General features: G+C 46.8%; 3 protein-coding genes across 6 annotated transcripts in view; 1 reads left to right on the forward strand and 2 right to left on the reverse strand.

Annotated features, from left to right (window-relative positions):
- Positions 1–3,099: 3,099 nt before the first annotated feature.
- pcnx4 (pecanex 4) lies at positions 3,100–16,683 on the reverse strand. 2 transcript variants are annotated; one of them, XM_060925139.1, is made up of 11 exons: positions 16,633–16,683; positions 13,782–14,544; positions 13,230–13,412; positions 12,607–13,148; positions 12,308–12,408; positions 9,111–9,233; positions 8,668–9,028; positions 8,348–8,451; positions 4,175–5,262; positions 3,802–3,988; positions 3,100–3,702 (listed from the first exon to the last, which is right to left on the reverse strand). In XM_060925139.1, the coding sequence occupies exons 2-11, from the start codon at positions 14,471–14,473 to the stop codon at positions 3,451–3,453; spliced, it is 3,633 nt and encodes a 1,210-aa protein (XP_060781122.1). In that variant the 5' UTR covers positions 14,474–14,544; positions 16,633–16,683; the 3' UTR covers positions 3,100–3,450. The 2 variants fall into 2 exon arrangements, with proteins under 2 accessions (XP_060781122.1, XP_060781123.1); XM_060925140.1 differs by lacking the exon at positions 16,633–16,683 and having other exon boundaries at positions 13,230–13,447; positions 13,782–14,019.
- Positions 16,684–17,338: 655 nt separating this feature from the next.
- On the reverse strand, positions 17,339–22,771 carry trmt5 (tRNA methyltransferase 5). The gene is made up of 5 exons (XM_060925150.1): positions 22,619–22,771; positions 18,739–19,325; positions 18,411–18,535; positions 17,536–18,193; positions 17,339–17,459 (listed from the first exon to the last, which is right to left on the reverse strand). The coding sequence occupies exons 1-5, from the start codon at positions 22,723–22,725 to the stop codon at positions 17,404–17,406; spliced, it is 1,533 nt and encodes a 510-aa protein (XP_060781133.1). The 5' UTR covers positions 22,726–22,771; the 3' UTR covers positions 17,339–17,403.
- A 123-nt stretch (positions 22,772–22,894) lies between these two features.
- Positions 22,895–25,759, forward strand: part of slc38a6 (solute carrier family 38 member 6) — a 69,714-nt gene continuing 66,849 nt past the window's right edge. For 2 of the 3 annotated variants that reach the window (XM_060925151.1, XM_060925153.1), the window contains exon 1: positions 22,901–23,253. In XM_060925151.1, coding sequence (XP_060781134.1) covers positions 23,161–23,253 — 93 coding nt within the window. In that variant the 5' untranslated portion in view covers positions 22,901–23,160. Of the gene's footprint in view, positions 23,254–25,759 lie in introns of all 3 variants that reach the window. The other variant, XM_060925152.1, reaches the window with a different exon arrangement.

Raw genomic sequence — 25,759 nt, forward strand, 5'->3', positions numbered from 1 at the left:
CTGCTGAGCACTGCAAGTTGCTTGAGAGCCATACTTGCTCTGCTGCTTTTCCTCCTTGTTCACCCTCTGCTGGTGTTTGTATGTGGCTGCTGCAGAGTTAATGTTCTGTCCACTTCCCCAAACTTCACGTCCTCCCTTCTAAAGAGCTGCATAGCTGTCTTCCCCCTGGACATCAGCGTCTACTTGACCGTCTGTATTGCATTAAAGGTTTCCACATTCATGTTGCCACTCCTTTGATCAATTACATCATTCATCAGACTAAATGAGGACTCGACTCTAGGTCCATGAAAGATGGAGAGGCAACACTTAACCAGTGCAGCCAGGGAGGGGCACTTGTCTTCGACAAACCAGACATGACCCCACCACTCCACGATGCTCTCTCCCTCCTTGAACCTGGGGATGGTCAGGTCAACACTGAACCGCACAAGTTCCCTCTGGATATCCTGGTCTGCTGGCAAGAGGTGCCCCAGCATACCACTCATCATGCCGAGATATGGAAGTACTGCAGCTTTCAGTTCTTTTAAAATCAAGGCTGAATACTTTCTTCTTTGCTGCTGTCTTTTATTAAATCATATTTGAGAATTTGATTTCTTTCAGCACGGACAGCACTACAAAATGGCGTCTCCACTATACAGTGCCCTATATAGTGAGTAGCGAGCAATTTCGGACACAGGGATTGTCAAAAGACGCGCGCGCCCTCTTTCGAATGCTGACGTAATCAAGCCGGAAGTTTTGTTTGTTTTGATAGCGATCAGGAAAGTTTTAAAAAAGTAGGAAATTCAGTCCGATGACTCAGTCCAGCTTCTGGTGGTCTGGTCTGCACTCTGACTGATGTGTGATGTAACCTTTTGATGTGCTCCGGTTTCCCCCACAGTCCAAAGACATGCAGGTTAGGTTAACTGGTGACTCTAAATTGACTGTAGGTGTGAATAGTTGTGTGTCGCCCTGCGATGATCTGGCGACTTGTCCAGGATGAACCCCGCCCCGCCTCTCACCCATAGTCAGCTGGGATAGGCTCCAGCCCGCCCGCGACCCTGCACAGGATAAATGGATGGATGTAATTCCTTGATGTTCCAGATGTTACTTCATAGTTTTGATGTTTTCGGTGTTATTCTACAGTGTAGAGAATAATCACCATACAGAAACACCAACGAATGAGGAAGTGTGTCCAAACTGGTGCGTGTGTGTGAAATAAACTATATAATATGATTGTATTGCTGCACTGGATGACATGTCTCCAATGAAGAAAGAAAAGAAAACGCCCCCTCAACCTGGGAATTCAAAATACACTCATCACAGCAAGGGATGGTGAATCAGCATGACCACACCCACAGTAAACACAACACGACTTCTGACCTTTTAAGTTATCCTGTGTGTGTGTTTTATATATAAAACGTGTTGTATAACACACACACGCCATGTTGAGATCACCGGTAGCCGGTCAGCGTGTTGCTGATTGTGAGCTCCAGCGTCCCGTTTCAAGGCTAAACCGAATGCAGCGTGTCCGTGCGATTCCGCAGCGTTCGGACTGTTTATGGCTCTGTACTGTGAAATAACGAATAACGGTCCTTTAACAGGTAAACTTTAGAACCTGATGGATTGATTGTATCTTTTGTTTTTTTGCTGATATGATCACTGCAGTGGATAGACAAGTAATGTTTGTAAAAATGTTCTCTAGAAAATCCACATGGACCCGATGCAGTATTGAACTAATAATTACCTAATTAAATAAATGTGTGTTGTAGCCACTGGAGGGGATCAGACGCCTGTTCTGTTCTTTAAGAATTTGTTTCTGATGCGTTTTACATTTTCATGGTTGTTTAAGAGTTCATTATTTTAAGATGAAAGAAAAGAAATGTCGTCATATCAGTAAAGCCGGGTTTAACTCGCCTCTTTCAATCCTGAAAGGCCGTGCTGGATGAGTTTCTGCCATCACACATCATCTGTCCACAACTTAGAAATATCGCTACTCCCTGAACAGGATTTCAATCAAACTCTGCGTTCTCCAGGTGGCTGTGCATAAAAGATGGTGGCGCCACTGTCATAGTTATGATTTTATGGGTGTCTCGTCTAGGGATGGCGAAAACTAAAAAAAAATCTTGACCGACCACCGAGCCTCTTTAGCCAGTTAAAGTCGGTTAACCTATGAGTTTAAACAGGGATGCAAACGGCACGCCTTTTTCACGGCTTGTGCAGATCCGATTTTTTTTTTTTTGGGGGGGGGCGTTGGAGTGTCTGAATAATTTCATCAGAGTAAATTCTGTATTAAAATTACTCCATAAGCAAATGCCGTTACAGTCCATGAAAAAGCCGTGAAAAAGTCGGCATCTGCGCCTTTAGTTTGTGTGGAGAGATGTGATCTGCAATAACATGCATTGTTGGCTACAGACCGAAACATACTTTCAGAATGCACTGGCCAAGGCAGGACTAAACTCCATGTGCCTTCTAATAATAAAAAAAAAAAAAAAAAAAAGTAATTTGTAAGCTAAAAAGCCTGTGTCTACACTTTTTTTCTTTCGCCGAGTGGCAGCGGTGTTCAACTGGGGCGGGACATGACTGAATGGGTGTTTCTGATTTGTCAGCTGTCTTTAACTGGGGCAGGAGGGCGGGACATGACTGAATGGGTGTTTCTGATTTGTCAGCTGTCGTCCTTACACCGCATGGCATGGCCCAAGCGTTTACAACACAGAATTCCAGGTTCTCCGCTCCAAAATCGGCAGCTTCAAAACGATTGATTTTTTTTTTTCCACCGACAACCAAAAAAAAATTAACCGGTTGACGTTGATTCGGTCAACCACCGGTCAAACGGTCATCGGTTAACATCCCTAGTCTCGTCACATTGAGCACTACTGCTCGTGAACTGCTGGGACGTTTTCTCTGAAACTCCCCCAAAGACTCGTTCCAACAAGAATTGTTCACCAGCTGGCGCCACCTGCTATGGATGAGACGACACAGGGGTCACGTGCGATTTCGCGGAAATCACTCCTCCTCCTACAGGAGTGATCAGATTTCAAACTCGCATGATGCCAGTGGCCAGTATGGGCTCCAGACTCATGTTATGTTTCGTATTTTTTTCAAGGGGACTCTAGAGAAGTGCACTCGCTCTCAGGTCCGTTTATTTTGTAGTCTCAGTCGAAAGGTTCTGCTGAAACGGTGTAAAACAGATGGGTGAGTATTAAAACAGCTTTAACACTCCTTCAGCATGCCATGACCACGTTAGTGTGTGTTCAACAGAAGACGTGCATTAGTGTTGATTTCCCACATTTACACACAGGCTCTGAAAACCTCGCTTCAGTTCAAACTGCAGCTTGGCCACCACACTCTTCTGTTAGAGGTGTGTGTGTGTGTGCGCGCGCTGATCAGTTCCAGATGTGGCCTGAAGTCCTTGTGCATCACATCATTATTGTTCCACACACTGATTTCGATTGTGATGTGTTCACACTGTGTGCGTCAGAAGCAGGTGAGGTGTGTGGGGCTGCAGGAGTAGATGGGGTAACCCAGCGGGGGCTCGGCCGCCTGCACCGTCAAGTTCCTCAGCAGGAGCGTGTGAGCCTGGATACTGTAGCGCTCTTCATCGTCGTTGGTGGCGTAGAGCAGCTCCCAGGACAGATTGGCCCACTGACCACGCACACACTCCTCACACAGCGCCCCCAGCTGGAACACACACTCCTGCAGCGACAGCACACGGCCCGTATACGAACCCTGCGCAGGGTGTGAGAGAGAAATAAACAAAGGGTGAGGCGGAACAGAGCAAGAACATAAGGGAGAAGGGTGAGTGAGTGAGAGAGAGAGAGAGATCACCATGGTGATATCATGGCCGAGTGAGAACAGGAAGGGTTTCTCCTGTAGAACTCCGTCATGCCAGCCTCGCTCTGTCGCCATGCCGATGAACCAGTGATGATGGTAATGGTGCAGTGTGGAGTGAAGCTCCTCCTCGCTCTCCACCGGCTCCAGAGACGCCTGGTCTATCAGCAGCTTCACACTGTACCTACACACACACACACACACACACACACACACACACACAGTACAGTCAGTTCCTATCATCATGACAGAAATTCACAGAATGGACTTGTTGTTCTGCACCAACTGTTTACTGAAGGTGTTGGGTGAAAAGTGTGTGTTTTGTGTGCTGTAAACACACACACGGCTGTGATCAGTGAGATGGCGTTACCTAAAAGCCCTGAGGGTGAGCTGATGCAGCTCGGTGTTTTCTCGGAGCCAGTCGAGTCCTTCGTGCCACGCGGCGTCTCCACAGTAAACCCGAAAAACAAAACTGGCACTCGGCACTGACAGGTCCAGGCCTAACGCCAGCGCGCAGGACAGCGCCACCTGGCTGTACATCTCCATCAGAGCACGGTCCTCCTGTAACGCCCGACACACGCTCTGCTCATCCTCCCCTTCCCACAATCCCTCCATCACCAGCTGCGCCAGGCAAAAACGAAACCATTCGTCCGGGAAGGAGGGCCTGAGTGGGCGGAGCTTGGAGGTAGTAAAAGGGGCGGAGAACCAGGATGTAGGAAGCGAGAGGGCTTCAGAATGCTGTGAGAAATTTGGCGGGTTGGTGTGGTTGAAGGTCGCAAAGGGGGCGGAGCTAACAGGCAAGCCATCGTCTTTTTCCTTTTCGAGGCTGACGCCGAGTCCGAGAGGCCGCAGCGTCGGTAAAGACGCGAGCGCCATGTTTTCATACAGGCTGTGAATTTCTACAGAACCCGGAAGAGACGGGTGTTCTTCCTCCGCTCGCATCATCATCCTCCTGACTGGCTTCCGAACCGGGACCGGCCCAAACAGATCGTCCTCGTCTGACCAATCCGACAAGGAGGACAGGCTGCTCCGCCCCCTCAGCTGAGGAGAAGAGGAAGAATCGAAGTGACTCTGCGAGGCCACGCCCAGCTTGGTGTCCTGTGAGGTGGGCTCGGGCTGCACGGCATGCTGGGAGCTCCGCAGCGAGTGTGATTTGACTCTGTAGGTCCTGTTGTGCACAGTGTGCTGCAGCAGGATCCACACCAGCGTCTTCAGGAAGTCGGAGCGGAGCTGGCGGAGGTGATCGGGTGAGTCGATGATGCCGGTCAAGACGTTGCGAGCGTCGGAGTAGACGGTGACGGGCAGGAGGGCGCACGGCGTGAGCGTGTTTGCCCAGTGAGGGTTCAGGAAGCGCAGGAAACGTCCGGGACGCTCCAGACGATCGAACGCCGCCTCGAAAATCTCGTCGACTCGCCGGGCTTCCACCGTGTGGCACGACGTCTCCTGCAGCTCCAAACCCTGACGGCAAGAAAAACCGTGTACACGGCTTATTACATCACCACCACATCAACTCACTCGAGGTCAAACGCAGCACAAAATCTCCTCAGACACTGAAGCGTGTTTTTTTTTAATCCGTTTTAATAAAAACTATATTTATTATAAATATTTTAGACCATTTGTTTACTTGACCCCAAAAAAACCATTATTATTATTATTATTATTATTATTGTTGTTTACTCTTATAAGATGATAAACTGCAGCCTCAAACCCAGAGAAGGAAAAAATCAAACAAATAAAGACATTAGTCAGAAGTAATCACACCCTGTCCACGAAATTATTGCAAAAGTATTCGGCCCCCCCTTTTTTTAATCCAAACTTTGTTATAGATTTCTACATTATCGAGTCAACAACACTAAGACATTTTAGAGTCCAAACTAGGGCTGTGCGATATATCGAATATACTCGATATATCGCTGAAAATTCTGTGTGCGATACATAAAATTATTATATCGTAACTATCGAGTATTTTATGGTCATCTTCCAACTTGTGTTTGTTTAAAACCTTTCGTGGTGGTTTTCTCCCTGTCCCTCAGGCAGTAACGTGAGATGCTGCCTAAGGGTAAAAAAACAATAACGTCATGCATTTGCCAACTAATCCCGGGCGACATATCGGTGCTGAAAGGAACTTCCGGGAAGATTTTCTAGTTTCGGTTGTGTTGTCAGATTGGGCGGGTTTAAGTGCATTTTGGTGGGTTTTGAACATATTTTGGGCTGGAAAACGTCAGCAGTATCTGGCAACACTGCCGGCAGGAAGATTTCCTAGTTTCGGTTTACAGCGCTGACTCAGTTCGTGCAATCGCTGGTGCTGCATAGGATACCGTGTAAGCTCTGTCAATTTCAGCGACAAATTAAAAATGGAAGCGGACGAATTGGTTCCTAAAAGAACTAGTAAGGGGTCAGTCATCTGGCATTTTTTGGATATCGTGAGGAGGACGTGAAACAGCAAATGCCAGTTTGTAAAGTGTGCAAAAAAACCTGTCATCACGAAAGGCAGCAGCGCTACAAATATGTTCCATCACCTGAAACTCACCCGGTACAGTATGAAGAGTCTCTTAAACTCCGAACTACTTGCCCACGAGCTAAACAAATGACCCTAGCGGCCTCGTTCTCCAAAGCCCCCCATATGAGGAACCGAGTCAGAGATGGAGAGCTATAATGGATGCAATCACTCACTTCATTGCCGAAGACATGATCCCAGTTAGTATAGTGGAAAAACCAGGCTTTCAAAAATTACTAAACACACTCGATACCAAATATGAGCTGCCTGGTCGCAGACATTTTACAGAGAAGGCAACACCGGAATTCTACACATCTGAGAGGCGGAGCCAGAAAACACTCAGTTCAAAAGTGTGCAAAGAGAAAAATGATGTTTTGCAGATCTCTCTCAAGCTCTCTCTCTATTGTGAATGTTCCAGTGGTTCTCAGTAGTCAGGTTAATAGCTTGGAGATCTATTTTTTTTAAATAATTTAATGAAAGAGCACTTTTCTTATTTAGGCTAAATGTCTTTCTCAGTGTTGAGCTGCACTTTATTGATCTGAGCTCTGAGCAGCTCTGTATTGTGTCGCCCCTTTGTTCCAATTTTCAAGATTGTTTTTGCAGTTTGTGCCACATCTTTGTTGAATAAAAATAGTCTTATTTCAACTCAATTGTGATTAATCACCAACATGAAAATGTAAAATGTGTTGCTGAAAACCACCTGTAAAGTTAACCAAGAATGTTATTTAATCTGCAGGGATTGTAGTGAAAACAGTAAAGAGGAAAAGTTAGATTTCATGGGGTCCTTTAGAGGAGATTTAAATACATCGAGATATATATCGTGAAATGGAGAAAATGTATCGGGATATTCATTTTTTCCCATATCGCACAGCCCTAGTCCAAACTTTTTTTTTTCCAGCACAAAATTAAATGTTACAGAAAAAAATTTTTTGTATCTGAGCAGCATATTCCATAAGAGACGCTTTTCAGATTAAAAAAAGAAAACATAATGAAGGCTGCTGGGTTTTGGTGTAAAATGAAGAAGTGAGTGTGACAGTCAAAGTGTCCAGAAGAACTGCGGCTGGTTCTGTAAGACGCTCAGGAAAACCTACAGATCATTTCCACATAAAACTGACCTCACTGGACCTGAGACGGAGAGTTTTTGAAACAAAGGGTCGTCTCACACCAAATACCGACTTTCATTTAATACGGCTCGCTGGTTACTGTTTATAGGACTTTTTTTATTGCTGAAACATTTATTTTTAAGACATTTACATCTGCCTAAGACTTTTACACAGTACTGTGTCTAATATATTTTACAGTTATTCCCTGAAATCGAGTCGTACGTGAGCTGATAGCTGACGAGGCGCGTAGCACCGAGATTGAGTGGAATAACTGTTTGTTCTGTTTCTCAAAATCCAGTGATTTTTTTATTTTTTGCAAATTGGATAAATAACTTTTTATACAAAATGTCCAACAAAATAATTTCCGCCTAGAATGTAAACAAACCGGCGAAATGACAGGAGCAATTTGTGAAAAATGTGATGATGATAATTCTTGAAAAATAAAAAAAAGTAAATTCTTACCATCAAATACTTCATTCCATATTTTGTTGCTTTTTTTTTTTGTATTTTTGTTTTCAAGTCGAGTTTTTATTTCATTTTTATGTTCAGCAACACACTCTGCCATTTTTGTTTTTCTCTACTCACGGTATATGAGCTGATATCCTAGTAGTAGAGTAGCCAATCAGAGCATGCGATTGCTCATATCCAGTGAATGTGGAAAGAATAAAAAAAAACCCCACACACAGTATCGTCTGTCCGTACAACATGCTATGACTATAAGAAGTTTATTTATCGATTAGTGCTGGTACAGGAAACCGCTCTTTTAGCAGATTTTTGTGTTCTGTTGTTAATGTGTGTCAGTCACTTAAAGATTTACTTTATTTGGTATTTGCCTTCAAACCCCGCCACGTTTCCTTCTGAGCAGTTTGAATGAGCGTGCTCTGAGAGATAATCGGACGCTCCGGAGTGATCATCAGGAGGCGGCGGTAGGTACTCCTCCTACCTTAATGTTGACTGTACAGTATCCGTAGCCTTTCTCCAGGACGCTGATCCACACCACACGATCCTGGAACCGACCCAGGAACTGAGAACCGGGAGAATAAGCACCTGACGTTAGAGAAACACACGAGTTATTATGGATTACAGGATGCAAACATACATACACATATATATTTTTAAATAAAATTGCATTGCATTTGTGTTGCAGCAGCCTAAAAAGAACATGAGGGAAATTTCAAGGGAAAAAAAAAAAACTATTCCATAACCGAATTAACTAAAGACTACAATCTGATCAGCTCTTTAAGTGAACACCGTGTTCCTCACCCAGCCCTCCGTTAGCGAACGCCTGCGTTAGCGCTGAGGCTAGCCTGGTGCTGATCTGCTGGTAGTAGATGGAGTCAGGGCAGGGGCAGGCGGTGCCCGGCGTTCCTGGCCACGAGCGCAGCGGCCTGGGGAAGCCGACCAGGAACACGGGCAGCGTGAAGAGCGGCAGGAGAGGAGCGGACAGCAGCGCTGACAGCATCACCACGGCAACCAACAGCGGGCACAATGCCATATTCAGCGCCAACAAAACACCGGCCGACTGACGCCGCTGCTTCGTCTCCGTCCACGAGGTGATTAACACGGTGAGAGCGAACTTCAGCTTCAGCAGGAACTGAGAGAGACGATCAGAGACCAGAGACACCTGGTCGAGAGAGACACACACACGGGCTCAGAGGTTTGTAATCCCGCAGAGGATACACACTGACGCGCACACACACACTCACCACGATGAGCTGTAATCCGGTGCCCAGATCGTGCCACTGGTGCGCGAGTCCTCCTCCATCAGCCAGTCTCACCATTACCACCACCACCATCTGCAGGAGAGCCTCCTCACTGCTCTGCCACACCTAACACAGGGTCAGAGGTCAGAGCAATGAGCGACGATGCAGAATGACTGGTTCCATCCTGAAACTGATTTTTCCTTAAACAGCACATCAAGTGTTCTATTCCTTTTCCACCACAGCAACAATCACCGTTTTTATTTATTAAAGAACGTCAAACTTTTTATCCAATCAGAGTTCCGTTTCAACAAGTTACTGTTCTCTTTTACGTGACGGCAGCGATAAGCAGTGCTTCCCTCGCCAGCTTCTTCTCTTTTTCTCTCTCGAAGTTAATAAGAAACTACAAAGCGTAAACTCCTCTGTTCTGAGCACGTCAGAAAACTGAAGTTCCGACACTGGAGCCTCCTTCTAGAAATGTTCCGTCTACAACATCTCATTCCCCCGGAGAAAATTTCATCTGAACACACTTAAACTCGTTCATCACTGGAGTGCCTGCTGTACACGTCCTCGTGAACGAGCTGTTAACAGAGGTGTCCGCAAGCGCCAGCGGTTTTCTCCGCCTACACAGATGGTCTGCGCCGGCTACTCGATCCCAGGAAAAAAAAAATATTAAAAATTGCCTTTCAATGTTCGAGTGATTTATATCGTCTCCGCTGCCCAAAATTTGCTGCAAATCCAATTATTCCACTACGAAATCGTCTTCGATTCAGATCAAGCACAACCAGAAGCAACGCCATATTGGTCGATTCTCGTGCTCTGATTGGCTGAGCTGGACCATGGGATCACGCCATAGCAGACGTACTACAGACGGGAACTGAGAAAGCCAAGCACACACATCTGGAGGGAATTTTCATACATGTTTTACAGGGAAATGGTTAGTAATTTATTCGCTGAGAATGCACCAGAAGGCATGTCAATTTAAAAAAATTTGAGGGGAGGGGCATGCCCCCAGACCCCCTTAGCATTAGCACGCCTTTGACTTTGCTGCCGCAAATTCCATAGCCACCGACTACTTTAGATTTTCTGAAGAACCCTGTGTTACTATAGAAACCATAATGTATTAGAAGGAGTGTGTTAATATAAAGCTGTGATTTGGAGCTGCACTCCTGTCAGAGCTGCTGCTGGAGAGAATTAATCAACACCTGACGACCAATCATGCCTCTTTTCCACCAAATCAGTTCCAGGGCTGGTTCGGGGCCGGTGCACAACTCGTTCAACTCGCGAGCCAGCTGAGAACCAGTTTGCTTTTCCATAGCTCACGGTGCTAAGGGAAGACACGTCATTACGTCGCTGTATAAGACTACGTTCAGACTGCACCCTGAAACGACACATATCTGATTTTTTTTGCCCATATGCGACCTGTATCCGATTTGTTATTGACAATCTGAACGACACAGATCCGATTTTTTTCACATGCGACCCAGGCCGCTTGGATATGTGGTCCTAATTCCGATGCATATCCGTTATTTTCACATGTGACTGCAGTCTGACTGGACAGGTCGCATTCATGCGACCTACACGTCATCAACAAGAGACAAACGTCACTATTCTGCGTTGGCTAACCCCGCCTCTTTGGTGGAAAACAACAACATTTGTACAGTTTTCAGAATTTAAATAGACTTTTATAGAATTGATCAAGCTAATGGTGGATTTGGTAGGGACCTGGATGTTGATCTGTTAGCCTGATTAAATAAAACAGTTTCTATAACTGATTTATAACTTAAACCATCCTGGATTACAAGATAAGCTTGTTCTGGAAATTTCCAGTAATTTGACACCTTTGGTCTCATTAGTCTGCTGCCCACATTAATCAGATTATTGTGTGAGTTCCGCCGCCGCCACAAAAACCACATCGCCAGGTCTCGCCTCATCTCCATCGCAAACTGCACTGGTGTTTCTGCACCTTGAGCCAGCGCTGAGAGAAGTTGCAGAATTCAGCTGGCTATAAACAATCTAAATAAATATTTATAAAAATGTAGAAAAAGTTTATTAATATGACGAAATAAATATGTGCAAATTATTAAGCCTGAATTAAGAGTTTGGTAATACAGCGGCCGTATCCCAAACGACTGCCTACTGAAGCTCGAGTGCACTATATAGAGTTTAAAAATCCATTACTTCCTAGTAACATGTAGTGCACTTATATAGAAATTAGAGAGACATTTAGGAGTCAACCCTCGTTACCAGGCTACACGTTTTCATTTCAGTTCAGAAACAAAAACACACACGAGACCTCACACTTTAACACTAACCAGATAATTAAACAAACAAACAAACAAACAAACAAACAAATCATTAAACTTGAAGAGTGCACTTTTTTTTTGTTTACGTATTACGTAGATGTGCTTATTACGTGTCAATTTGGCATGCGGGACACTTTTGGGTCGTTTTCCGTTCATATTGGAGATCGCATACAAGTCTCATATAATTGGTAATGTGAACGGCCTAACAAAAAAATCGGATTTCACAACAAATCGGATATGGGTTGTTTCAGGTTGCAGTCTGAACGTAGTGTACGTCAGTTACGTCGCTACGTTTGCATAAACCTTGGCGTGAACATCAAAGCAAAAACAACACGGAAGCAGCAGCAGCAACAACAATAATAATAATAATAATGGATGACTTTGCGTTTGTACAGCTGCTGCTTCTCGTCGCTTAAAAATGGCGATCTTTCGCGGTCTTGTTATTGTTGTTGGTCTTAACAACTCCGCCCCCCCGCTGACGTAAGCGGTTCTTTCTTCTGGCCCAGCAGAGAGTTGGTGCTAGCCTGGAACCGGTTTTTCTGGCCCCAGAGCCAGTTCTGTCAGTGGAAACAGAAAACCCGGTTCCAAACTAAGCACTGGCCCCGAACCAGCCCTGGAACTGCTTTGGTGGAAAAGGGGCATCAGCGTCCAGAACTCAGCAGCGCCGTGGTGTCAAAGCATTTATTCTTCCTGTTTTAATGAAGGCAGCTCAGTAGTGCAGTGGCTAGCGCTGTTCTCCCCCAGAGGTGCGAGTGTGATGGACTGGTGACCCGCCCAGGGTGAACCCCACCTCTCACCTGAAGTCAGCTGGGACTGGCTCCAGCTTCCCCCTGACCCTGAGGGATAAACGAGATAGAAAATGGATGGATTGATGTTTTCATCGAACCAAAGACGTACCGTTCTGAAGGCTCGTGTGAAGCCGATAGCCGACGCCATGGTGTGTGACTTGTACAAGGAAGCGTCCGTGGCCAAAAACCCAACCATGGCTAACGGGCAGACTGAAAGACATGGACACACACACACACTTGGTGTAGGAAGAGGTATGGAATGAAAGAATGCAGTAGTAGTAATAATAACAATAATATCCAAAACTGCGACATAGAACAAACTGAATAATCTGAATTTGCATTTCTGAACATTTATGTCTTATTATTTAATAATAATATTATTATTATTACGCTGCAGCCTCTCCTTACCCAGGTTGATAAGTACTCTGCGGACGAGTGCGGCGACCCACAATCCTTTGCTGCTGCTCATGAAGGCCTGGACGCAGTTGAGGCGTTTGGGGTAGAGGGGGTTGAGGATGAGTCCCCCCAACACATACACACCCTGAATCTCCCTTAACACACGTGTAACAGCACAGAGAGCGATGAGGATCCAACCCATCAGAGCCTGAGGGTCTGGCGCAGAGTCACATGACCCTTGGACGTCCCCCTCGGTCACGTTCCACCCCCCGGGGGGACAGAGATGGTGCAGCAGAGCTGCTTCCGTCATGGCCGCCGTGAGGACGAGGGCAGAGAGCGGGACACCCCACCACCCCAGGCTGAGTGAGCAAGAGTGTGCGTGTGTGTCAGGGTGTGTGTCACGTTTCCTACACCGTGACAGCACGGCGAGCTGCGTCAGGTCCTGACTGAGGACGAAGCCCATGCCCACGGTGAAGAGGACCACGCCCAGAGATGAGGGGATGAAGAATGCGGAGATGGAGACGCACACGGAGGACAGGAACATCAACACCAACCTGGTGGAGAACCAACAGGTTCTAAAGTGAAGGTGTGTTATAGTACAGCGCGTGTTTAATGCGAGTTGAGCGTGTGTGCACCTGCAGTTGGTGGCCATCGCCGATCCTCCCAGTGTATGTATGAGGCTCTGCTCCATGATCCAGAAGATGAGCGCATCGAGAGGAGGCAGCATCCCCAACGCCCACAGCACAGGCAGCAACAAGAACAGCACGTGCATCACCTGACTGGCCACCTGCAGCTCGGCCACGCCCCTTCCCACACACCTGAGCACAGGTACATGAACAGTCTCATCCAGGATCTATAAACACAGCCATGTAGCTGAAATTACACCCATTCCAGCAGCTCTGTAGATGTTTGGAGGCGGGGCTGTGTGCACGTGTTTGCGGCTGGGCGGGGCTTTGTGGATGTGGAGACAGATACAGTAGAAGGTGGAGTCAAAGAATAAATAACGTCATACCATTGTTTCTGTATTTCACCTTGTATCTACCGGAGCCCAAATTGAACCTAATGCATGTTTTTAATGAAATTAAAGCGGCGGTATGTAAACGTGCAACAGTATGTAAACAAATGTAATTTTGTGCATGAATAGTTTTAAGGTATACAGGAGGATTGTGGTAGTTGTCATTGCTTACCTGAGCGCCAGATCGACAGCGACGAAGCCGAAGATGTACAGTGGCCTGGTGAGTGCCGTGATCTCGTACGTGTCCTGCGGCTGAAAAGTTGCCGTTTCTGCCGCCGTGTTGATGATCAGCGAGTATTCTCCAATGCATAGCGTGACCCAGCCAAGCGCAAACACCAGGACCACAGCACCAATGTTCCCGAAAATGGCACTCAGTCGATCGGGCAGGAGGTACCACGTCCCGAATCCGCACATGGCCCCGGCCAGCGCCGTGTGGAGAACCACGTTCGCCATGAATCGCTTACCCGGAGCCACAAAGCGTACCGTCTCGGGTCCTGCGCACTGCGTGAACTCCACTTCCTCCTCATCGGCCATGACGTTGTGTCCCACCGCCAGCCTCTGGACAGCACCGGTTCTCCGCGCCACCCACTGGGACAGGGTCTGCAGTGCAGCACCAAACGCCAACATGAGCCCGCCAGATAAGATTCCAGCGCTGGAGTCGTCCATCACCCTGAGCTGGAAGAGCAGAGTTCCCATGCCGCCAAGGAGCCACGGCATGAAGAACAGCACCACCTGGTGGATGTAGACATATGGCGGGGCGCAGTAGCCCAGTTTGAGTCTCGGGCCCCCCAGCACCGTCTGAGGGAAACGCTTCCAAAAAAACTCCTGCTTGTAGTCGTTGAGCAGCGGCACATCGGGGCCCATGATGAACGCCAGAGTGCTGAGATTCCCACCGGCATCTTCTTTAACTGCGATCACCGAGTGCCGCTCGCTCACTGACAGACAGACACACACACATCCCAGAGGCATACATGTCAACCTATACGGAATGTCCGTATTTTATATGGATTTGATTCAATAAACATAGTATACGGGCGTATAAATAAAGTTATACGGATTCTTTAAAAAAACTTCAATAATTATTTAGAGCTATAATCAATTCCCACAATGATAAAAGAGCGCATAACATTTACAAACGTACTGTACGCCACAGACAGCCAGTAAAGAGTCTTATGAAATCGTGCGTTATCTTGTGGTAGCGAGACTTCGTTCCACTTTTGATCATGCGCACACCGCATTGCGAGAATCCCGCCAACCGTGAAGTCATAGACATATAAACATAGACGCCGCCTTCTGCGTAGAATCATACGTCATCCTCGCCGCCATATCGGATGTGGCAAAGTGGAGATTCTTCAACCGTCTCTGGTATAGCGTCTAGACAGTAGCCGAGAATAAAGATGCCTCATTCATGTGCTGCGTTTAACTGTACCAACAGGTTTACCATCCAAACGAGATCACATGGGATTACCTTTCACAGGTGAGACTGGAAAAATACTTTTCATTGTATTTGGTCATTATAACGTAATTTTACGAACAGATTTTCCTGACTTTGTGGCTAATATGAAGTCTCGCGCATAATAGCCGCTCGGTCGGTGAAACCTGTCTCCAAACAACGAAGTATTTCCTTCGTAACTACGCTGATAACACTTTGTGTTTTTGTCAAACATTGGAGCTTTGTGTTCATTCTGAAGGTTTATTGTTATTAATATTGAATAAAAAGTAACTGGGATAAATCATTGTTAATTATCATTCAAATTTTAGGTAAAATTATTTTAATTTGCATCTTATACGGATTTTATAAGGGAAATACGGATTTTGGAGGTTGGTTAAACAGGTTTGATTGACCAAAGGTTGACACGTATGCAGAGGATCATGGAGCTGAAAACTTCGAGGAGATCAGACAGTTGGAGATGAACAAAGTCCTCAAATCTCAGTCCATTTAAATGTTATTAAGAGCTTTAAGGGGGAAAACTTCAAATCATTTTTGAAACAAATTAAGTTCAGGTAAACCGTCCAGAAGGCCGTGCATGCAGGACATCTCAAAGCGTCTGCAGAGCTGCGATTAAATCATGGCACCTCCAGAAAGTCACATCATCGCTAAACTGCACAAACTCCACCCTCGAACACGTGATTAACCCAAAACACACCCACAAACCACGTTTACTGCCAATGAGCTGCCGAGGGCGGGACATATTCAGACTCGAGACCGTTTAATTGGATGAACACAAAATGATGACAGGATGAGTCATGAAAAAAATGAAATAATTTCCCCGGAACTGATAATTATATTCAAAACTTTTTTTTTTTTTAAACACCGGTGTGTACAGCACTCAGGAACAAGGAGCTGTAAAACTCTAATTTTGCTTTCACTTTGAATCTGATGAATGGGAGTCTTACAGCTGACCCATTCTCACCTGAAACACTAAAGCCGCGTTTTCATGCTCTGCGCGTTTGCCGGAGAGAAACAACACAAACCCCTCAGCATCCAACACTGTAGCTATGGCAACAAAACGGTCTGGGAGGTGCACACAAAGTGTGATTTGTGATAATATTAACAACGTTAAAATTTTACCAAGCAGCATTAATACATTTAGAATATTTCTACATTTAAAAAAAAAGGTATTTAACCTTAAATGAGTGACGCTAACCAGTTAGGTATAGTCTGTACGATTAGTTTTTTCCCTATCCGCATTCTAAACATCCCGCCTCCTGCCCTGGGATTGGCTCGTCCCGTCCCGCCTTCTGATATCGATTGGCTATAAGGTTACCCTTGCGCATGAGTGCTTTGCGACAGCCAATCCTGATGCCGGAAGCAGAGGTTTGCCTGAAAGCAGGTAGAAGCAAAATGATGCTAGTCGAATGATGCAGTACAAAACAAGCTAGCGATTAGCTTATTAACCGAATTGGTTCTGATTTGGTTTTATTTTGATTTTTTTTAACCGTAAACAAATTACGGCTTTCAAACTCATAGAAAATCAAAACATAAGACATTAGCTTGAGGTGTTTTTTTTTAAATCCGTTACCTTCGCTGAAGCATCCATTGTTTCTCCCCGCTGCTGCAGCTCAGACTATTATGGGCGGGGCTTAGAGCTGGAGGAGCTGTCAATCAAGTGAATGATTGACAGTGTCTCCGCCCATCCATGGCTGAAGAGGGTTTTTTTTGCCATCAACTCTAAATCTAATATGATTTCTCATCTCATCTCATTATCTCTAGCCGCTTTATCCTGTTCTACAGGGTCACAGGCGAGCTGGAGCCTATCCCAGCTGACTACGGGCGAAAGGCGGGGTTCACCCTGGACAAGTCGCCAGGTCATCACAGGGCTGACACATAGACACAGACAACCATTCACACTCACATTCACACCTACGCTCAATTTAGAGTCACCAGTTAACCTAACCTGCATGTCTTTGGACTGTGGGGGAAACCGGAGCACCCGGAGGAAACCCACGCGGACACGGGGAGAACATGCAAACTCCACACAGAAAGGCCCTCGCCGGCCACGGGGCTCGAACCCAGGACCTTCTTGCTGTGAGGCGACAGCGCTAACCACTACACCACTGTGCCACCCACTGAGAAAATGATCTTGATTTTTTTTTTTTTTTGTAACCCTAACACATGAATCAGGTTAAAAGAGCACGCCTGTGGTGTGAACAGAGCAGGTAAACAGTGTTAAAGCTTTTATTTACAGATTTAAACACAAAGCTTCAACATTATAATTAAATCTTTGTGAGCTCATACTTTTTTATAAAACAAAATCATAAAATAAACATTCTAATTGTCCGTCCAGATGAGTTTAAGATTGTGTCTCTTCGCGTTTTGGCCTCTTTGGCGACGGTTCTTCTGAGCAACCTGGAGCAATGAGAGAGAGGAAATGGTTAGTGTGTGTGAGAGAGAGAGAGAGAGAGAGAGAGAAAAAGAAACCCACCCTTGTCCAGCACGTCTCCTCCGTACAGCACGTCTCTCGGCATGTTGAAGCTCACACACATCATCTCCTTGTTGGGCGCCACGTTTCTCACCATGTGCACTTCACACCGTCCCTTCAGCGAGGTCCCTAACCTGAGCTCTGCTCGCTCCAGCACATCTCTCTCAGGCTCGTCCTCTTTGGAGAAGCCGTAGACGTGGAGCCTCGGCAGGATGCCCCCGTCAGGACCTCGGTCCGTCTCGCTCCTCAGCAAGCCTCTGAACGCGTCCAGGAAGTCGAGTGCTAACGCCGGTAGGTTCATGATCACGTGGACAGCAGATGAAGAGGCTGACCTCTCGATCAGATCAGGAAGACGCTCTCGCAGCGGGCCCTGGATGAACTCCCGGCCATCAAGGTTAAAGGTCGTGACCTTGGACTCGACCTTGTTGAGCTTGGCGTTGTGCTGAAGCCACTTGAAGGACTCGGGGTTGAGGTCGTTGGCGAAGACGGAGCAGCCACGGCGTGCTGCTAACACGGAGAACGGTCCGACTCCGGCAAAGACATCAAACACCACGTCACCTCGACGGAGCAGAGAAACGACGCGCTCGTGCTCGGTGCTGAGGCGAGGGTTCCAGTACACACGTGAGAAATCAAACTCGTATGACACGCCATTCTCCTTCACCTGCAGCACAGTGAGGCGAGCAATGAGACTTTAGTGTTTAATAATTATCAGATCACACAGGAGTATTCCAATTATGACATTTACCCGATTAAATATCAAGAGAATTGTAGAAATATTACATTATACAGAAATACGCCACCAGACCGAGACCCAACACGGCCTGCTTCAGCGGCCTCGTCTCACAGCGACGCGTCCAAACGCTTCCTTTCCACCTCACCTTTGCCACCATGTTGTTTTCTCCAGCTAACACCTCCATCTGGAAGTTTCTGTAGGTCGAGTCGATGGTGTTGGTTTTGTTCACCACGCAGGTAACACCCGGGTTCTTATCCATGATCACCTGACCTGTGGGATTAAACAAATTACAATATTCATCATAAAGGGTGTATAAACTTTTGCACTCAAGTGTCCCTGACGAATACTTTCTACTGTCTGGTTGAATTCCGTAACTTTATATCATGTAAAAATTATTTATTACAGTACATGATTTATTAAGAGAAGATGACCAGATACCGTCACCCTGATGTTTTGCCCCGCCCCTTTCTCACCTATCAGTTGTTTATACGGGAGCTGGTGGTCTCTCAGGTTCATGTGTGCGATGTGTCCCACTCTGCTGAACCCTGATGTCACATCCTGTCCTTCAGGAAGCACAGCGCGCAGCACCTCCTCACTCTTCAGGTTCTCGTACGTCAGTCTGAGTTCGTAGTGTCGGATCTCTGGCTCCACCCCCAACGCCTTCAGCGCCGCCGCCTCCTCTGGACCAAACGATTTGGCCGACTTGATGCTCTGAGGGTCGAGCAGGAGCAGCCGGTGCTCTCTGTCCGTCTCGTCATCATCGACGACCCTTCTGAGACCTGGCCTCTGCAGCGCCACCTTCTTCAGGCTCTTGACGAGTCGGTTGAGGACGCGGGTGGGGATCCGTATCGCAGGAACCACGACCGTCTGCGTGAAAGCGTCACGTTCGAGGACGGTCATCCCTCGAGCAGCAGCGGGGGCCTGGTACAGGCCAAGGTCGGGGTCCGTCATGACCGAGTGCACACGCAACACGGAGAAACGTTTCTCAGATCCTGTGATGGGACGGGAGAAGAGGCGATGAACTCCAACATCAACGAGCGCGAGCAGCCTGGGAACGCTCCTGCAGTGACACAAATCACACACAGGATCTGAACTCAAATGATTTACAGGAAGCGTTCATTCACAGGGGGCTGCGAATAAAAAGTGAATAAATCATTTGATTTGGTGAAAACGGTGGAGATCGGATTAATCATATACCCCGTTCTTCAATTCTCACCTTCTTCTGTCTTATTTCTAATTCGTACACTAGCATTAACACGCATAGTGCTTCAGAGGACACTTACTTCCACTGCTACACACACTGGAGTCAGACAAATGAGAAAGTTATTTATTATTTTATAATTTTTTTGGTCATGTCTGACTGTTGAGGCTAAAATGGGTCGCACACATGACGATGTAATGTTGACACTGTGATACAACACCGTGCAAAAGTGCTCATTTTTAGTACGGATTTTGTTAGAGATGTTTATTGTATGACGACTTCATTCCCGAGCCAGAACACAAACACATTTTACTGAAGTGTAACAGAAAAATGTTGCCACTTTTCAGACAAAAACCTGATGAAGGCTGGCGGGTTTCAGTGCAGAAACAGAAGTCTCCAGAAGAACCGCAGCAGATCCTCCAAAGGTTCCTTACAAAACTGCACACACTGCTCCTGAGACTACTTTTTTTGAGGGGGAAAAGGTTTGTCACACCAAATATTAACTTTATTTTAATACGGTTAAATGTTCTGTAAAGTATTTCTCTAAAGGTTCAGCATTATTTCTGAAGGCGTCTTTGCTTTGCAGCATCGTACTGTATGAACATCACGGCGTCGTGTGAATCATCACGTGGCAGTGCGAGCTTTTATAACTCCAAGAGACAGAATTAAAAGACGTCTCGGGACGTCAGGATTTTATTATAATGAAATGATAATTAAGGACTGAAATGTTGTGCATGGGTCACAGTTTCAAAGGCAAACAGTGACATGAGATTCTCTCTCTTATTAATCACAGTTAAGTGTTTTTATTTCAGAAGATTTTCAGTTGCTTTCTATCCTGTGGCTCTCTGTGTTACTTTTTCTTTCTACTGGTTTCTCTCATCAGTGTTTATCATTTATTTTTGTCTTCCTTTGATGATTGTTTCCTGCAGCTAACTCCAGGGTGTTAAATGTGCTCTAGAAATAAAGTTTGTGAAATAATAAATTCACCCGATAGATGTACAACCGACTTGTCCAGGGTGTACCCCGCCTTTCGCCCGTAGTCAGCTGGGATAGGCTCCAGCTTGCCTGCAACCCTGTAGAAGGATAAAGCGGCTACAGATAATGAGATGAATGAGATGTACAACCCCGATTCCAAAAAAGTTGGGACAAAGTACAAATTGTAAATAAAAACGGAATGCAATGATGTGGAAGTTTCAAAATTCCATATTTTATTCAGAATAGAACATAGATGACATATCAAATGTTTAAACTGAGAAAATGTATCATTTAAAGAGAAAAATTAGGTGATTTTACATTTCATGACAACAACACATCTCAAAAAAGTTGGGACAAGGCCATGTTTCCCACTGTGAGACATCCCCTTTTCTCTTTACAACAGTCTGTAAACGTCTGGGGACTGAGGAGACAAGCTGCTCAAGTTTAGGGATAGGAATGTTAACCCATTCTTGTCTAATGTAGGATTCTAGTTGCTCCACTGTCTTAGGTCTTTTTTGTCGTATCTTCCATTTTATGATGCGCCAAATGTTTTCTATGGGTGAAAGATCTGGACTGCAGGCTGGCCAGTTCAGTACCCGGACCCTTCTTCTACGCAGCCATGATGCTGTAATTGGTGCAGTATGTGGTTTGGCATTGTCATGTTGGAAAATGCAAGGTCTTCCCTGAAAGAGACGTCGTCTGGATGGGAGCATATGTTGCTCTAGAACCTGGATATACCTTTCAGCATTGATGGTGTCTTTCCAGATGTGTAAGCTGCCCATGCCACACACACTAATGCAACCCCATACCATCAGAGATGCAGGCTTCTGAACTGAGCCCTGATAACAACTCGGGTCGTCCTTCTCCTCTTTAGTCCGAATGACACGGCGTCCCTGATTTCCATAAAGAACTTCACATTTTGATTCGTCTGACCACAGAACAGTTTTCCACTTTGCCACAGTCCATTTTAAATGAGCCTTGGCCCAGAGAAGACGTCTGCGCTTCTGGATCGTGTTTAGATACGGCTTTTTCTTTGAACTATAGAGTTTTAGCTGGCAACGGCGGATGGCACGGTGAATTGTGTTCACAGATAATGTTCTCTGGAAATATTCCTGAGCCCATTTTGTGACTTCCAATACAGAAGCATGCCTGTATGTGATGCAGTGCCGTCTAAGGGCCCGAAGATCACGGGCACCCAGTATGGTTTTCCGGCCTTGACCGTTACGCACAGAGATTCTTCCAGATTCTCTGAATCTTTTGATGATATTATGCACTGTAGATGATGATATGTTCAAACTCTTTGCAATTTTACACTGTCGAACTCCTTTCTGATATTGCTCCACTATTTGTCGGCGCAGAATTAGGGGGATTGGTGATCCTCTTCCCATCTTTACTTCTCAGAGCCGGTGCCACTCCAAGATGCTCTTTTTATACCCAGTCATGTTAATGACCTATTGCCAATTGACCTAATGAGTTGCAATTTGGTCCTCCAGCTGTTCCTTTTTTGCACCTTTAACTTTTCCAGCCTCTTATTGCCCCTGTCCCAACTTTTTTGAGATGTGTTGCTGTCATGAAATTTCAAATGAGCCAATATTTGGCATGAAATTTCAAAATGTCTCACTTTCGACATTTGATATGTTGTCTATGTTCTATTATGAATACAATATCAGTTTTTGAGATTTGTAAATTATTGCATTCCGTTTTTTTATTTACAATTTGTACTTTGTCCCAAGTTTTTTGGAATCGGGGTTGTATAAATAAATAAAATAGCTATAGTTGCTCTGCAGCAGAGGTGTGTTTGAATCAGTTGTAGATTTTAGTGCATTCTTTTATTTCTGATTGTTTAATTCTCTGGATGTCTGATGGATTTGATCTGAGCCCGACACTCTCCTGTGGAACCTCAGACTCAGTGAGGCTTCTCTGGAAAACTGTGCTGAATGTGAAAGCTCCCACATCAGCTGCATTTCAGTTTATATTTGTCGATAATCCGGTTTATGAGCCGCTGGTTGTTTTAAAAACACTGCAAACAAACCCACATGTGCTCCCTTTGGCTTATTTCACCCACTTTTGCTTTTGTCTTTCTCTAAAAAGACATGTTCGAAGGCCGTAACTGAGATAAATGAAACCCTGAAAGGTCGAAAATGTTTCATCCCGCAGTCAATGAGCCCGGTTCTTACCTGAACATCCCTCCGGCTCCACACACACGAGGGTTTTCTTGTACGTCATCTTTAGGCGACTCGCTCCGCCCCTCTTTGGTTTTTTTAACAGATAGAAAGGTAAACATACACACATGTAAATAACGTGATAAACGAACATAAATATGATGAGTAAATAAACAGAAAGTGACTTCAGTGAAACGTTAAAATGAGAGCAGAGTCCCGCAGTTTTCGCTGAGCGTCACTGTGCGGAAAACGTCATCAATAATCGACGCGTAAACATTCAGTGTGGTCACATGACCGAGAGAGCGACTCAGACCCGGCGGCTCTCTGCCGGTGGATAAAGCGCTTCAGGAGAAGCTGCGGGTTGTTTTTTAATCTTTTTTGTTTGTTTGTTTATTTGGCCATAAACGTACAATAAAAACAGTACAGGTGTGGCAGGGATGACACAAAAAAGCATAAAAACTTGTTTCCATTGTGGTCCCAGACGCTGAGATGAGCTGAGCGGCTTATAGACGGTGTTTAACGCTGAGGAGACAGAAAGAGCAGAAAGAGAAGAGAAAATGAAACCGGACAGAGAGAACACAAGTGTGCAGAGTGAAGGTGGACATGAGACAGGAGGAGACGGAGAGGAGACATCAGCACTGCTGGGACAGGTCTGTCTCTCTCTCTCTCTCTCTCAGCACTGCTGGGACAGGTCTGTCTCTCTCTCCTTCTCTCTCAGCACTGCTGGGACAGGTCTGTCTCTCTCTCCCTCTCTCTCTCTCAGCACTGCTGGGACAGGTCTGTCTCTCTCTCCCTCTCTCTCTCTCAGCACTGCTGGGACAGGTCTCTCTCCCTCTCTCTCTCTCAGCACTGCTGGGACAGGTCTCTCTCTGTCTCTCTCTCTCTCTCTCTCAGCACTGCTGGGACAGGTCTCTCTCTGTCTCTCTCTCTCTCTCTCTCTCTCTCTCAGCACTGCTGGGACAGGTCTCTCTCTCTCTCTCTCTCTCTCTCTCTCTCAGCACTGCTGGGACAGGTCTCTCTCTCTCTCTCTCTCTCTCTCTCTCTCAGCACTGCTGGGACAGGTCTCTCTCTCTCTCTCTCTCTCTCTCTCTCTCTCTCTCTCTCAGCACTGCTGGGACAGGTCTCTCTCTCTCTCTCTCTCTCTCTCTCTCTCTCTCTCTCAGCACTGCTGGGACAGGTCTGTCTCTCTCTCTCTCAGCACTGCTGGGACAGGTCTGTCTCTCTCTCTCTCAGCACTGCTGGGACAGGTCTCTCTCTCTCTCCTTCTCTCTCAGCACTGCTGGGACAGGTCTGTCTCTCTCTCCTTCTCTCTCAGCACTGCTGGGACAGGTCTGTCTCTCTCTCCCTCTCTCAGCACTGCTGGGACAGGTCTGTCTCTCTCTCTCTCTCTCTCTCTCTCTCTCTCTCTCTCTCTCAGCACTGCTGGGACAGGTCTGTCTCTCTCTCCTTCTCTCTCAGCACTGCTGGGACAGGTCTCTCTCCCTCCCTCTCTCTCAGCACTGCTGGGACAGGTCTGTCTCTCTCTCTCTCTCTCTCTCTCTCTCTCAGCACTGCTGGGACAGGTCTCTCTCTCTCTCTCTCTCTCTCTCTCTCTCTCTCTCTCTCTCTCTCTCAGCACTGCTGGGACAAGTCTCTCTCTCTCTCTCTCTCTCTCTCTCTCTCTCTCTCTCAGCACTGCTGGGACAGGTCTGTCTCTCTCTCTCTCTCTCAGCACTGCTGGGACAGGTCTCTCTCTCTCCTTCTCTCTCAGCACTGCTGGGACAGGTCTGTCTCTCTCTCCTTCTCTCTCAGCACTGCTGGGACAGGTCTGTCTCTCTCTCCCTCTCTCAGCACTGCTGGGACAGGTCTGTCTCTCTCTCTCTCTCTCTCTCTCTCTCTCAGCACTGCTGGGACAGGTCTGTCTCTCTCTCCTTCTCTCTCAGCACTGCTGGGACAGGTCTCTCTCCCTCCCTCTCTCTCAGCACTGCTGGGACAGGTCTGTCTCTCTCTCCCTCTCTCTCTCTCAGCACTGCTGGGACAGGTCTGTCTCTCTCTCCCTCTCTGTCTCTCAGCACTGCTGGGACAGGTCTCTCTCTCTCTCCCTCTCTCTCTCTCAGCACTGCTGGGACAGGTCTCTCTCTCTCTCTCTCTCTCTCTCTCTCAGCACTGCTGGGACAGGTCTCTCTCTCTCTCTCTCAGCACTGCTGGGACAGGTCTGTCTCTCTCTCTCTCTCAGCACTGCTGGGACAGGTCTCTCTCTCCTTCTCTCTCAGCACTGCTGGGACAGGTCTGTCTCTCTCTCTCTCTCTCTCTCTCTCTCAGCACTGCTGGGACAGGTCTGTCTCTCTCTCCTTCTCTCTCAGCACTGCTGGGACAGGTCTCTCTCCCTCCCTCTCTCTCAGCACTGCTGGGACAGGTCTGTCTCTCTCTCCCTCTCTCTCTCTCAGCACTGCTGGGACAGGTCTGTCTCTCTCTCCCTCTCTGTCTCTCAGCACTGCTGGGACAGGTCTCTCTCTCTCTCCCTCTCTCTCTCTCAGCACTGCTGGGACAGGTCTCTCTCTCTCTCTCTCTCTCTCTCTCTCTCTCTCAGCACTGCTGGGACAGGTCTCTCTCTCTCTCTCTCAGCACTGCTGGGACAGGTCTGTCTCTCTCTCTCTCTCAGCACTGCTGGGACAGGTCTCTCTCTCCTTCTCTCTCAGCACTGCTGGGACAGGTCTGTCTCTCTCTCCCTCTCTCAGCACTGCTGGGACAGGTCTGTCTCTCTCTCTCTCTCTCTCTCTCTCTCTCTCTCTCTCTCAGCACTGCTGGGACAGGTCTGTCTCTCTCTCCTTCTCTCTCAGCACTGCTGGGACAGGTCTCTCTCCCTCCCTCTCTCTCAGCACTGCTGGGACAGGTCTCTCTCCCTCCCTCTCTCTCAGCACTGCTGGGACAGGTCTGTCTCTCTCTCCCTCCCTCTCTCTCAGCACTGCTGGGACAGGTCTGTCTCTCTCTCCCTCTCTCTCTCTCAGCACTGCTGGGACAGGTCTGTCTCTCTCTCCCTCTCTGTCTCTCAGCACTGCTGGGACAGGTCTCTCTCTCTCTCCCTCTCTCTCTCTCAGCACTGCTGGGACAGGTCTCTCTCTCTCTCTCTCTCTCTCTCTCTCTCTCTCTCTCTCTCAGCACTGCTGGGACAGGTCT

Source organism: Neoarius graeffei, chromosome 7 (assembly GCF_027579695.1).
Source record: "Neoarius graeffei isolate fNeoGra1 chromosome 7, fNeoGra1.pri, whole genome shotgun sequence".
Classification (NCBI taxonomy): domain Eukaryota; kingdom Metazoa; phylum Chordata; class Actinopteri; order Siluriformes; family Ariidae; genus Neoarius; species Neoarius graeffei.

Bases quoted from the DNA above. Each gene is read 5' to 3' on its own strand.
- trmt5 (XM_060925150.1), bottom strand. From the start codon at position 22,725: ATGTTTACCTTTCTATCTGTTAAAAAAACCAAAGAGGGGCGGAGCGAG. The intron at 19,326-22,618 runs GTAAGAACCGGG...GTGTCACTGCAG, and splicing joins GGAGCCGGAGGGATGTTCAG to GAGCGTTCCCAGGCTGCTCG. The intron at 18,194-18,410 runs GTGAGGTGGAAA...ACTGTGCTGCAG, and splicing joins AAAACAACATGGTGGCAAAG to GTGAAGGAGAATGGCGTGTC.
- pcnx4 (XM_060925139.1), bottom strand. From the start codon at position 14,473: ATGGGCCCCGATGTGCCGCTGCTCAACGACTACAAGCAGGAGTTTTTT. The intron at 5,263-8,347 runs GTAGGAGGAGTA...TCTTGCCGTCAG, and splicing joins ACTGTACAGTCAACATTAAG to GGTTTGGAGCTGCAGGAGAC. The intron at 3,989-4,174 runs GTAACGCCATCT...GTGTGTGTGTAG, and splicing joins CTCACCCTCAGGGCTTTTAG to GTACAGTGTGAAGCTGCTGA.